The 12399-nt window shown below is 43.2% G+C and overlaps 1 protein-coding gene across 20 annotated transcripts in view; it reads right to left on the bottom strand.

Moving 5' to 3' along the window:
• MTMR3 (myotubularin related protein 3) overlaps nucleotides 1-12399 on the bottom strand; it is a 48306-nt gene that overhangs the window by 21446 nt on the left and 14461 nt on the right. For 12 of the 20 annotated variants that reach the window (XR_015745249.1, XR_015745250.1, XR_015745251.1 and 9 more), the window contains exons 2-6: nucleotides 10733-10802; nucleotides 8522-8598; nucleotides 7336-7425; nucleotides 6313-6429; nucleotides 2230-2262 (exon numbers count right to left, since the gene is read on the bottom strand). Coding sequence is in view for 17 of the 20 variants with exons in the window: in XM_087942695.1 (XP_087798821.1) it covers nucleotides 2230-2262; nucleotides 6313-6429; nucleotides 7336-7425; nucleotides 8522-8524 (243 nt within the window). In the remaining 3 variants the exon portion in view is untranslated. Of the gene's footprint in view, nucleotides 1-2229; nucleotides 2263-6312; nucleotides 6430-7335; nucleotides 7426-8521; nucleotides 8599-10732; nucleotides 10803-12188 lie in introns of all 20 variants that reach the window. The other 8 variants (XM_087942701.1, XM_087942699.1, XM_087942702.1 and 5 more) reach the window with 2 other exon arrangements.

Genomic DNA, 12399 nt, shown 5'->3' with positions numbered 1-12399 from the left:
ACAGCCACAAATCACCTTTTTTCAAGGCTGTTGTAATTTTGAACAGTCATTAAGCAAACTATTGTAAGTCGAGGATTTACCTGTGTTAGAATTTATGGACCAGTCTGATGTCTTGGGAAGAAGGCTGTCCCCCAGAGAGCCACGAAGGGCTTTAAAAGTGAATGATATCTAGAAGTCAAAGGCCTCGTTATGTTTCACTGAACTAAATATTCTTGTCTTGACTTCTTCCTCGTAATAATGACTCTCTGTTTTCTCTTTGACACTTACAGCCCCCTCGGTTGTCACTTCTTCAGCTCCTTCTTTCCATCTGTTCCGCTTTCCTTCCTTCTGAACAATTTCCTTTATGTACTTCATTACTCTCCATTAAAAATGGCATATTTACTCCCTAGGAAAGGCATTTCATGCTCCTTTGGATTCTGCCTTTTTGCCATTATATATCCCATTCCCCGAGCAATCTCCATGCTGAAAATCACCACAAATCAAAACATACCATGCAGGTCAATAATTAGTGCCAGCCTCCAGTAATGATTTGCTGATTTTTTTTTTTTTTAGCAAAATGCAATATTTAATAAAATAATGAATCAACTGTTTAGAAGGGTGGGGGGAATGTAAACCCTTTGGAAATAGGAAAAGAACAAACTTCCAAGGAGAAAAGCAAAACAACAACAATTTTAAAATGTATGCCAGGATAAAAATGAGCAGGAAGGGAGTATTTTAGAAATTTAAATGGAAATGACAGGAACATGTCAAAGAGTGGAACTGAAATGGATGCTATTAATTGTCCGTGATCAAGAAAAATTGGGGAAAAGGAAAGCAGGACTGTGAGAAAATTGAAAGTAATAGGCTGCAGGTGTAGATGCTGTAACTAGAGAAGAAGGGTGTGGTTTGCGTAGGAAGAGTGTTTAATATAAGCGTGAAGATTGCATCTGCGCCCAGCAACTAAAAGGATCGTAGGATTGCTCCTCTAAATTGGAGGTCCATAAATTGGATGGGGGAAAAAGAATTGTAACTTCACTCTTTTTTGTGTGTGCATTTAAATGTACTTTTCTACAAAGGGGGTTTGTAGGTTTCAGATCTCAAGGTGGCCCCAAAAGATTGAGAAACTCTACCTTACCCTCCCCTCCAAAAGAAAGAAAGGAAGGAAGGTAGCAAGGGTGAAAGGTTGTCTCCAAGCTTGGTAACTTTTAAGACTTGTGTACTTCAACTCCCATGGCTGGCTGAGGAATTCTGAGGTTGGGGACCCCTGGTTTAAGTAATAAAACATCTGCAGGAAAGCAACTAAGCTCAGAGACCACCAAGGACCCCTCCCAAAGTCACCCCTGCATGAAGCTGACGAGGTCTTCCAAAATTGAGAAGTGGGATTAATGAACAAAAAAGCATGATGGGTGTGGCAGAAGTCAGGAAGATTTGGCAAAGGGCTACAGAAAAAAATAGTTAATGATCGTGGTGCAAATTAGATCTCGTCCCATTTCCCTTTCTTTGTCTTATCTTATCCCTTTAATTTCTTTGACTCGGCTATTCCTGCCCCCTTTTCTGTGCTCTTCATAAAGTCGCTTCCTCCAAAAGTGAGTTTGGTCCATACATTACCAATTACCTTCCTGGTTATGAATGAGCATGCAGAACTAGTCAAGCTTACCCCTGGCATTTCACAGAGTATAATCTCTAGGAATGTTGATTGCCTGTAATTAAATAAACAATCTCCTAAAGATATTAGAAGCTTCTGAACTGGCTGTGTACTGTGGCTGGGAAGAGTCACTTTGGCAAAAATACACCACCAGGAAGGGAATTAATTAATTTTTTTTCAAGATTAAACCAAATGGGGGAAGAAAGACTATGGTGTAACTCAACGTCAAATCTGAACCCTTGGAACTGAGTGAACTTATCCAAGACTTATTTAGGATCAAGCCCAGTTCAAATGCATAACTTTTGGGAGCAACCGAATTTGGACAACCAAGAGAGAAGCCTCTTACATTTCATGCATGCATAAGGTATCGTTGTTGAATATAGTTGTTCTCAAGAGATGGGTGTGTCAGAGAAGCCATCATTCCATGAGTTGGCCACTGGGTCTACTGAATCTTTTATTCAGGTATTTATTTATACGGGAGGCAACTTCATGCTCTGACATGATCCATGCATGCCTGCCTATGTTGCAAGCCACAGTCAGCACATGTTCACTATTCCAAGCAAAGGTGCGGCAGTACAAATGCTGAACAACAATGTTCTACTTACTGAGATCTCATAAGCGGCAAACTTACAGACATTCTAATGAATTGCAAATAAAGAACAAAATTAGGCAAAAACCAAAGATGGGATATAAACCTACATTGGCTAAGTAACTTAACAAATGCAAACCGAACACTGGGCCCGTTAAACCGCATGTTCTGATTGGAGGGAAGCGGTGTCTATTAAAGCAGAATGGGATTGTGTATTTCATGGAGTTCACACCTTTTGTGCTTACGAAGGACAAGTGATGCATCCCCGGAAGGACACAAAGTATAGACCTGTTTTTCCCATGGCAGTCTGCTAAAGCAAAGTTGGTGAAACTGAAGTGAATTTTGGGCTACTAATTTTCGCCTGGACAAGACGTTCAGAAGCAAAAACTCAAGAAGTTCCACCCAGTGTTACAAGAAAAGTTGTTTTTGTGATTCAGAGGCACGACCGACTCTTCAAGACCCCATAGCACGCCAGGCTCCCCTGTTCTCCAATATCAACTGGAGTTCACACAAATTCATGTTCATTGCATTGGAGACGCTATCTAACCAAGAAGGAAAGAGACAGGGGATCCATTTTCAATGAGGCTGTGAGATAAAAGCTAACCAAGATAGAAATGCCTATATAAGGATTGAACTTGTTCAGTTAACTCCACTGATAAAAAAAAAATACTAAAAAAAGAGGGGGGGGAGGGGGAAGAGCTCTCCAAAGTACTGAAAATTGCAGCCGCACCACTTAAGAATCAAAGCATTATAAAATTGCAGAACGCGAGAGTCAGAAGGGACCAGAGAGATCATCTTAACTGACGCCCTGCAAGAATCTTTCCGAGATGAAATCTCCAGCCCCGTTTAAACACCTACTAAGTACTTAAAAACTGTAGCTGGGAAGAGTTCCTTCCTGCTCTGGGCCGACAGTTTGATTTCCTAACCATTTTTTTTTTCTTGGAATGTTCATCCGTCGCCCCTGTGAGGTAGACCCAATCAGTAACTCCACAGGAAGGCTAGATAGGCCAGGGGTTCTCAATTTCAGCAACTTTAAGAAGTGGCTGGGGGGATTCTGGGAGTTGAAGTCCACGCATCTTAAAAGTGACCAAGTCTGAGAAATACTAAGATAGGGCAGAGTAACAGAATATTGCAAGTCCCCTCCTTCTTTTACCCCACAGAGGAATCTGCCCGAGCCACTTCCCAACGCTATCTGATTTACAGACTACAGAATAACAGAGCTGGAAGGGACCTTGGAGGTCTTCTAGTCCAACCCCCTGCTAGAGCAGGACACTTTCCAGGAGCTGTGGTTTCTTCCACGGCTTCTGAGTCTTCTCTTCAAGACCGTTTTCCAGGGTTCTTTGCCTCCCTTGTTTACTTAAAACATTTATATAGCCGCCCATCTTATAACCAGCTCTGGGCGGCTCTCAATCAAAAGTTAAAAGAGCATCAAAGCCATATCAGAACTGCAAAACTAGACATATTAAAAACAACACAGACCTGGCGCCAAGCCAGCCTTCCGATGTGCAGTCACCTAATCTTAAGCCAGAGCTTGGGTTGGGGGGCGGGGGGAGCCAGCAGGTCTTCACAGTTCTATGGAAGGCTAGGGGTGGGTGGGTTTCAGGGGGCAGGGTCTTCCATAGGGCAGGGGCTGCTACGGAAGAGGCTGGCTAGCTCCCCATCAGGTAGCAATATTTAGGGGAAGGGACCAGGAGCCTGCAGACCTGGTAGGTCAGGTGGATGTCCGGAGGGAAAGGCAGCCCTGCAGATCGGGCCTTGTTGCCACGTATTTCAAGGTTCCTATTTGAACCTCCTTTCTCAAAATCTCAGCCCACACATCCTTGCCTTGCCCAACTGCTGCAGAGAATGCTACCACCTCTGAGGGGGTCCTTGGTGCTCTCTTGAGCTTGGTGGTTTTCTTGCAAACTAGGTCAAATCCCCAGTGCTCTGACGGTGTTATCTAGTTCGGGTAATGAAATGTCTTGCACGAAAACCACCAAGCTCCACGAGCACCAAGGACCCCCCTCATTTCAACTCCGAACTACCAATACTCTCCTTTTATTAGTGGTTATCTCTCTTCCACACCGCAGCTCTTGGTAAGCAACTATCGCAGCTCTCCCTGGTCTTTCCCTTGCAAACAAATAATTAGTTGGCTGTGTTTGCCCAAGAGCTAGCCTAGCCAAAATGATTGTCACTGTGTAAACTGTGGTGGTTTAATGGAGGGGTCCAAGATGTTGTGGGAACCCAGCCGCTGTCCTTGTATTTTATGCAAACCAGGCCACATTAACGCCATTTTACGGTTTGCTTTCGGCTCGCCGTGTTATAGGCACACTACAACTGTATGGTTTGTGAACCGAGGTTGGGAGTTTGGTGTGTTGCACAAACCAGCTCACAACCGGAGCTCTTGAACTGCTGCTACCTTCTGCTGTAGTTGCCAGAGGTTTTCTCATCGCAGTAATCCCCACGCGATATTAAGAGTATAAATTCATCTAATATTACATAACCGTCTGAGACGGTACCCATTCCAAGCGCTCACTCTCGCATAGCCGAGCAATAACTCAATTTCATATCAGTCGCAGCTGCATTCTTTACTTAGAATGCTGTCAACTGCTATACAAACAACGTTTTTGTTCTTTGGGAGGTTAACTTTGCAACTGATTCGCTGCACATCAAACACAAGAATCAGCTAAAATGAAAACGAACTCGCAGCTGCAAAGGAAAGAGAGAGAGAAACCAATCCAGCCAAGTCTGAACATAATTCTGTTCAATTACAGAATTATACATTATGGATTAGCACTGGGGCCCTGTTAAAAAAAAAGAAGGGGGAAAAGAAAGAGATTACAGCTAACTTTGGGTTATGGCTGATCATGCGAAGGCAGGCTGTGGAAGGTGGGGCCTAGGAAAAAAAAACCTGCCCAAACCTGGCTTAATATTAAGATATAAACCAGAGCCAGTTTAGCGTAAGTTTGGTAAGGAACCAGACTAGAAACCAGGAGGCTGGGAGTTCCAGTCCTGCCTTAGGCATGTAAGCCAGGTGGGTGACCTTCTTTTTCAGCCCAGCCAATTTTACAGTTACGTTTGTAGATAAAAGTAGGAGGTGGAAGAGCAAAAAATGGCTGCCAGGCCTGCTACAAAGAACCAATCTCCAACTTCAGTTTTATTCCCCAAAAGGCTTCCGAGTCTCACATCCACAGAATGAGCATTCTGGGAAAAATAAAATAAGAATATTGATGCTGTTTAGGACATTCTTTGAGAACAGGCCGAGCAACTCAAAAATGACATGGCAGCTGGGGGGGCTGCAGGTGGAGAGGGAAGAGGAGGGATCCAAATAGGATCCTGACTGGCTCAAGGTTGACTCAGCCTCCCATCCTTCTGAGGTTGGTAAATGAGGACCCAGATTGTTGGGGACAAGAGGCTGACTCTGTAAAACACTTACAAGCGAGATGTAAAGCACTGAGAAGCGGTATACAAGCCTAAGGGCTATTGCCATAAAGGAAGGTTCCCCAGGTGCTGCGCCCTGCTTGAGATTTTGAGCATTGCATGGCAGAACCTCACAGCCTGCTTACAATGTCCCAACAGCTCCACTCGGAACAACTAAGTTGGGGATTGGTTAGCATCAAGGCCCGGGCTGAGTTCATGATCAGGATAAATTCTAATTCTATTACATTTCTTCTCCCTGGGTCCTTGCTCTGAGGTGATGGGAGAGACCAAACAAGACCAAACTCTTGCGGCTGCGCAGCTGCGAGGAGGAGAGGTGTTGACTTTGACAAGGGAAGTTTCTGCAGCAGAATATGCACGAGGGTTAACATAATACAGTAGTAATAATTAAACAGGGATGCTCTCCTTGCTGTCAATCACCTGTTTTGAATCAAAACCTGTGAGATCGCTTTAAAATTCCACCCGCCTCTCTGCACTGGCGTCCACAACCAGGCGGCACGAGAGTTGACGGGCAAGCAATTGAAATGCCACCAATGACAGATGTTGCCCAAAATGTTACAAGGGAGGCAAAACCAGCACCACCACACTGGCTTTCCAGATATTTCCCGTTTCGGACTGAAGGCCTACCCGAACTGGCAGCTTCCCTCACCACCAAATTTCTGGTTCAGAAGAGACAACTTACGTTCACCACGGATTCCTTAAATTTGATGTGAAGCCTGTAGTTGGACAGGGCAATGACGGCATCATCGGCTCGGCCGACATACTCGGTGCTCTCCCCGTGAAGTTCGAGAAATGGGACCTGCAGGGACAGCGGAAAGATTTGTTTACTTTACAGGGGGAAGGTGGTATTCCCAAGACCAAGGATGTCTGCTTCAGGGAAGACACGAGTGGTGAAGGGAGGCAAATGTACGTGTCCCAGGATAATGATGTGAGATCAAATTTGGGTCGGTCGCCGGGGACCAGAGATGTACCCTTCCGAGCTTTCGGACTCACGCTGGAGCCCATCTCCAGGGAATTCCTCTCTACTGGAATAGGTGCTTTGGGTTGTTCTGTGAACCGTGTTTATGTGGTGCCTTCCTACTGGCTGACTGGTGTGTTGATGGCTATCGTTTCCTTGTGCCGCCAAGCACTCGGCTCCAAAGTATTTGATAAGCTGGCGGCAATTCAGCACCCCTGTTAACTGGCCCGTTTCCCGGACTTCAATCATTTCCCTGGCTGTTTTTGTACCTGCTCGGCCAACAAACTCAGTAAGCTGCAAAATTGAATGCGTGTCTTCATTCATTGCAATGTGAGGCTCCCCATGAGTTCCGGTCTCCTTGTCTAACCGCTCGCTTGTGTTCTTGCAAGCTCCTGAAGACAAAACCTTTGGTCTCGGTGCCCCACCCAGATTGGATCCTGCAACATTACCTTAGAACATGTTCAGAAACCTGATGGTGGAAAGACCCAACCATCAGACCTTTGAATCCCGGTTGTAAGTCCCCTGTTTTTCAGGCGTAGCCTTGAAAGGTAGCTAAGGGGCCAGTGCTAAGTCAAGGATTGTCTAGATTCAGAATTTTTGCAACCAAGCTCACTGCTTCAACCCAAAACGTTTACCTTCCAGGTCGAAACCAAATCAAGCATCTTGAAGTTCTGCTGTCTGATCTAGTCTAAATCCCACACAGCCCCTGGATCCCACCGCAAGATCAAAGGAGAATCAAGTGATGACCTGGAGATTTTCGTCCTCCCGGATTAGCTGCTTCCTGGGGAAGATCTGATTAGCTTGGATGCATTCAAGGCTATGATGAGTCTCTTCATCCTGAGAATGATTAAGTTTAGAAGCCAAACTTATGATTCTGTTCATGTCAATACACTCGTATATGCTAGTCACATTTCTTCTACTAACTGAATAATCACAAAGATTCATTCTTAGTCACCACATTCTGAAACTCTCTTCCTCTACCAAACCCTTTAGAGCATAGAACATAAAATGTTAAGGTTAGAAGGGACCTTGGAGGTCTTCTAGTCCAATCTTCTGCTCAAGCGGGAGACCCTATATCATTCCGGACAAGAACCTCCAGGGATAGAGAAAGGCCGGCTGGGGAATTCTGGGAGTCTTAAAGTCTTAAAGTTGCCTAGTTGCCAAGTCTTAAAGTTGCCTAGGTTGGACACCCCTGCTCTAAAAGCTTCTACACACATTCACAGGTTAAGCCTTAGCATGAGATACTAAGCCTCAACCAGTGGCAGTCTCCTCAACACACAATGGTTAAACTACAACTTAGTGTAATCTGCAGACCGAGTCAAATCTAGGGCTTTAGCTGCACTAAGGATGTCATTTATTTTTCTACCCGAAATTCTGGAAGCATCTCTTGTTGTGCTGAACACCTGTTGTTTTTTTTCCCCTCCGTGAATTGGAAGCAAGGGTACAGAGGCACACAGAACAGTCTTTTTGTCTGTCCAGGTAAAACCAAAAAAGGGGTGAAGCAGCTTCATCTGGATGAGGCTTCCAAGGATACCAATGACTAGCTTAAATCCTCAACTTGCTTCTTTCAATGTCTGTATGACGTCCTCAACAGAACCGACAGAAGTTAACTGATTTTTGCTAGTGTCAAAACGATCTTCTGAAGGAGTTATAATCCTTTAGCATAGAGTTTTTCAATGATTTAATGGTCATGACTTAATTAGGGCAATCACTGGAACCCTGACACCGTAGTAATTTGAAACGGGGGGAGAGACGACTTCAACTCCCAGAATTCCTCAGCCAGCTTTCAGGTTACCAAGGTTGAGAAACACTGGTTTAGCATGATCAAACTTTGCAAGATTGCTGTCAACACCTAAGGGCTGCCATGCCCAGCGTTCCTGTGCTTTGGCTCTCGTTTTCCTTGTGCTCCACTCGGAAGGATCTGTGCACGTACCATGACAGAGCCCAGCTGCTAGGCAAGGCCTTCACCCTTGCTTTCCAGTTCCGCAGCACTATATATCATGGAAAGCTCTGGAAGACAAAATTAGAAGGTGGATACTGAGAGCAATATATGTTATTATTTGCAAAGAAATATTACAATATCAGAAATATTAGAATCACCCCACAGACCAAAAGGACATATGATAAAATTTAGAAGCAGGCATTACTAATTGCATGATGTTTTGCTTAAAATATTTACAGACTACATTTCAACTCAAAACTCTTAACTGAAGTGGCTATGTATAACAAAAGGAGTAAGACACTCTTGAAATTAACATATAATCTACGTTAAAAAATTTCAAAAATTCAAAACACTTGGGGTTCAAATTTGAATCCAACTCAATGAACCTGTTCTGAAAAAAATGACTTGTATAATATATTTAATGATGATAAATATAGTCAACCACAAATCTGACCTGTTTCTCAACTGTTTCTTCTGCTACAAATTAATTCCCTTTTAAATCCTTTTGGTGTTCAAATGCCAAAGACTAAAAGTAAAAAAGAAAATGCATTTCATTTGCTGGGCACGCCTAAAACAGCTCCTTGGATTCTGGGCAATTTATTTCCTAATTAAGTCCAACTGCTGTAATGTTCAATTCAATTTTATGTTGCTGACATCACAATTCTAAAGTGGGTGTAGAGATCCAGTGTCCTCTAGTACTGCTGAATCTTAACTATAAGTCAGCAAAGCCACAACTGGGAATCATGGGTACTGTTGTTCAAAATGGCATCGGAAAGCAAAGTCGACCCTAAGCCAATCATTTTATAGGTTGGCCATTAGTTATATATTTCAAGCTTAAGAAGTCTCCTTAATATTCCAGTCAATGGATCAGTTCCAATAACAATCCCTTTTTTTTTTTTTTTTTTGAAGTTTCTGGTCTGATTTCCTGAAGATGGTAAACTGTAAAAAGTAGCTTGTTGGATTTTGGCTTAGGGCTTCGTGCAGATCTGTCACAGCCATTTGCAAATCACGTTTTTTGTAGGTTATGTTAACTTATCCAACTGCAGATTATTGAACAAAACGTGGCTTTGTATGATATGTGAACCACCTTTTAAGAAGGCGAGCGTTCAGTAAAACAGATCTAGACAAGATACTCTGATCTGTACGTTCAGCATGATATATATGGAGTCCCAAATGCAAGGAAAGTAGGATTTTAGAAACCAGGGAAGGTCAAGCATCTATTACAGCCATTTCTGCTATGGTTCTGGCTAGGAAGAGAATGTTGGAAGTGCAAACTCAATCTTCCCCAGTGACATTCTAAGTTGCATCACAAATATAATAACCACAACTCTCAGCATGTTACACTGTCCTGGCTAACTGATGCCATTTATAGGCATAAAAGCCAGGTGAGTGACTTAGGCCAATCTCCAGGAGGCAGTGAGTTCTAATCCTGCCTTAGGCACGAAAGCCAGCTGGAAATTTTGGGCCATTCCTTCCCTCTCAGCCTAGCTCACCTCACAGGTTGTTCTTGTGGGGAAAACAGGAGTAGGAAGGAGTATAAAAATAATAAAGGCGGATAAAACTTCAGGTCGGTGCTGACTAAGAGACAGGATGGAAGGAGAGAAAGATTTATATGCATAGTCTATATGGATCTTTCCTAATTAAGGACTTAATGAAATCAAGGCTCCACACAAAACTGGTTTGGTTGAAGAGCAAAAAGGAAAATTAATCACTGGTCCAGACTGTGGCTTTCCTAATGCTAAAAAGCACACAATTTGTGGATAAATAAGTGTTGGGAGAAAAGGAGGAGAGGGAGATTGAAAATATGATGGCAATGACTTCCATCCTTCCGAGGTCCACAAATTGAGGACCCAGATTGTTGGGGGCAAGAGGCTGACTCTGTAAATTGCTTAGAGAGGGCTGTAAAACCACTGTGAAGCAGTACAGAAGTCTAAATGCTAGTGCTATCTACCATTGAACAACTCAGCACAAATATCTGAAAGGTTAAAGAACAAAATTATTGTGCTCTTTCAGCATACTTCCACTCTTGTCTACAGGCAGAATCAAAACAATTAATAATAAATACACAGAAAGTTAAACAAGGTAAGTGATTGGCTACAAAATGATGCAAAATAATTAGCAGGATTTAAAACAAAAAAACAAAAAAAATCCAGCAATTCTGGAAAAGGAAAACTGCTGGGCATTAAGGATCTGTAAACTTACCAATCAACAATAAACCACTTTGACAGATTTCAGTTGCGATTCACGATTGTCAGGTATTTCACAGTGACAGCTGAAAGGATAAAAAGAGTATTCTGTAATTAAACTGCATCGACTGATTGGGAATAAGCTTCATCCTAAAACAACATTTAAGCAGCAAAACGAAGCAAAATGCTTCTAACTTATTCTCCTAATCTTGGTCAATACAGGTAATCCTCGATTTTACAACCATTAATGGCAGTTCAAAGTTACAATGGCACTGAAAAAAAGTGACTCATGACCAGTTCTCACACTTTATGACCATTGCCACAGTGACGGCATCAAAGTTCAGGTTCTTGGCACTGGCGTGTATTAATAATGGTTGCAAGCATCCCGGAGTCCTGGGAATTCTCATTTGCAGCCATCCTTGGGAGCTTCTGACAAGCGGTTAATGCGGGAAGCCAGATTTCCTTAATGATTGCAGGATTCATTTAACAACTATAGTGAGTCGCTTAACAACCGTGGCAAAAAAAGATCGTAAAACGGGAAAGAACACATTTAAACAAGTGCCTTGCTTATCCACAGAAATTTGGGGCTCAATTTCAGTCATATGTCAAGGACAAAGTGCATGCAAAGGGTAAGTCTATATATTAGGAAACCCCAAATTACTCAAAAGCTCAGGGCTAAATCAAACTAAGGTCTCCCTGGTTTGTTGCTCCCCAACAAGCTAAGATCTCTGGGTCGGGCAAAAGCCCCGAGATCCTCATTTCTTGACTGAATTGTTCTTGCTGTTTGCCAAGTGGGTACAAAGGAGCTAAGTGCAAGAAATGGAAGTCGGGAAACTTCCAAATATTAGCTCGGGGAATCTGTTTTAGACATAAACTCCAGCAATCTCAGAATGCAGGAAACCAATCCAGAACAATTAAAGTGTTCAACTGACAATCCTAGAAATGTGATATTTCCACCCCCCCCCCCCACTTTTTTTTGCTAAAAACAAGGATGGGAGACAGTATAGAAGACAGACAAGGTCAGGAGGCAGTGCTTACATTCCCGTCAAATCTTTCCTGGTAGCCTGCCAGTACGTTTTCTGGCTTTTACAAGTCAACCCTAACCTACATCTCTCCCTTACAAAATCCAATTTCCTCCTCACCCCCACCCTGGAAAAATGAAAATAAAACAGATAAAGCTCCCCATGGACAGGAAATGAAGGAATGGTCTGACTAGGCTGCCCAACTCTGGAGGAAGTTTCTGCCTTCCCGAAAGCTGTCTTCGCCTTCAGCGAATGTGTTCTTGGAGCTCTGGGTCTTCCAGGCTCAACTGTTAAATGGCAGATAGCTGCACCTGATTATTGCAAGTGAATATAAGAAGGTTTGTGGAAGACTTCCATTTACAGAGGCATCAAATGGAAATAGAGATGTAAAACCTACGGCATCCCTTCTAAAGTCTGCTCAAGAAACAACAGGCTGGATATCCAAATTACCTTTCAGATCTGCTCCTTATTTATTTATTTTTTAAATCGTGTTTCTTCTCGGCCTACCCTCTTTTCCAGATTGGAAACCAGCTTTGCAGATACGATCTGCTTACAGATAACAACAAAGATTCCAGCTTCCCTTTTTTAAAAAAATGCCAGCTCCAAGCCGGCCGATCTGGCCAAAAAGCCGCCCGCCCTGCGTGTGGCTGGCTTTACTTCT

This window comes from Notechis scutatus, chromosome 13 (assembly GCF_049901735.1).
Source record: "Notechis scutatus isolate UNSWTSFEM ecotype Mainland chromosome 13, rNotScu1.2, whole genome shotgun sequence".
NCBI classification, from domain to species: domain Eukaryota; kingdom Metazoa; phylum Chordata; class Lepidosauria; order Squamata; family Elapidae; genus Notechis; species Notechis scutatus.
Note: the sequence above shows the minus strand (reverse complement) of the source record. Positions and strands in the feature narration are given on the sequence as shown.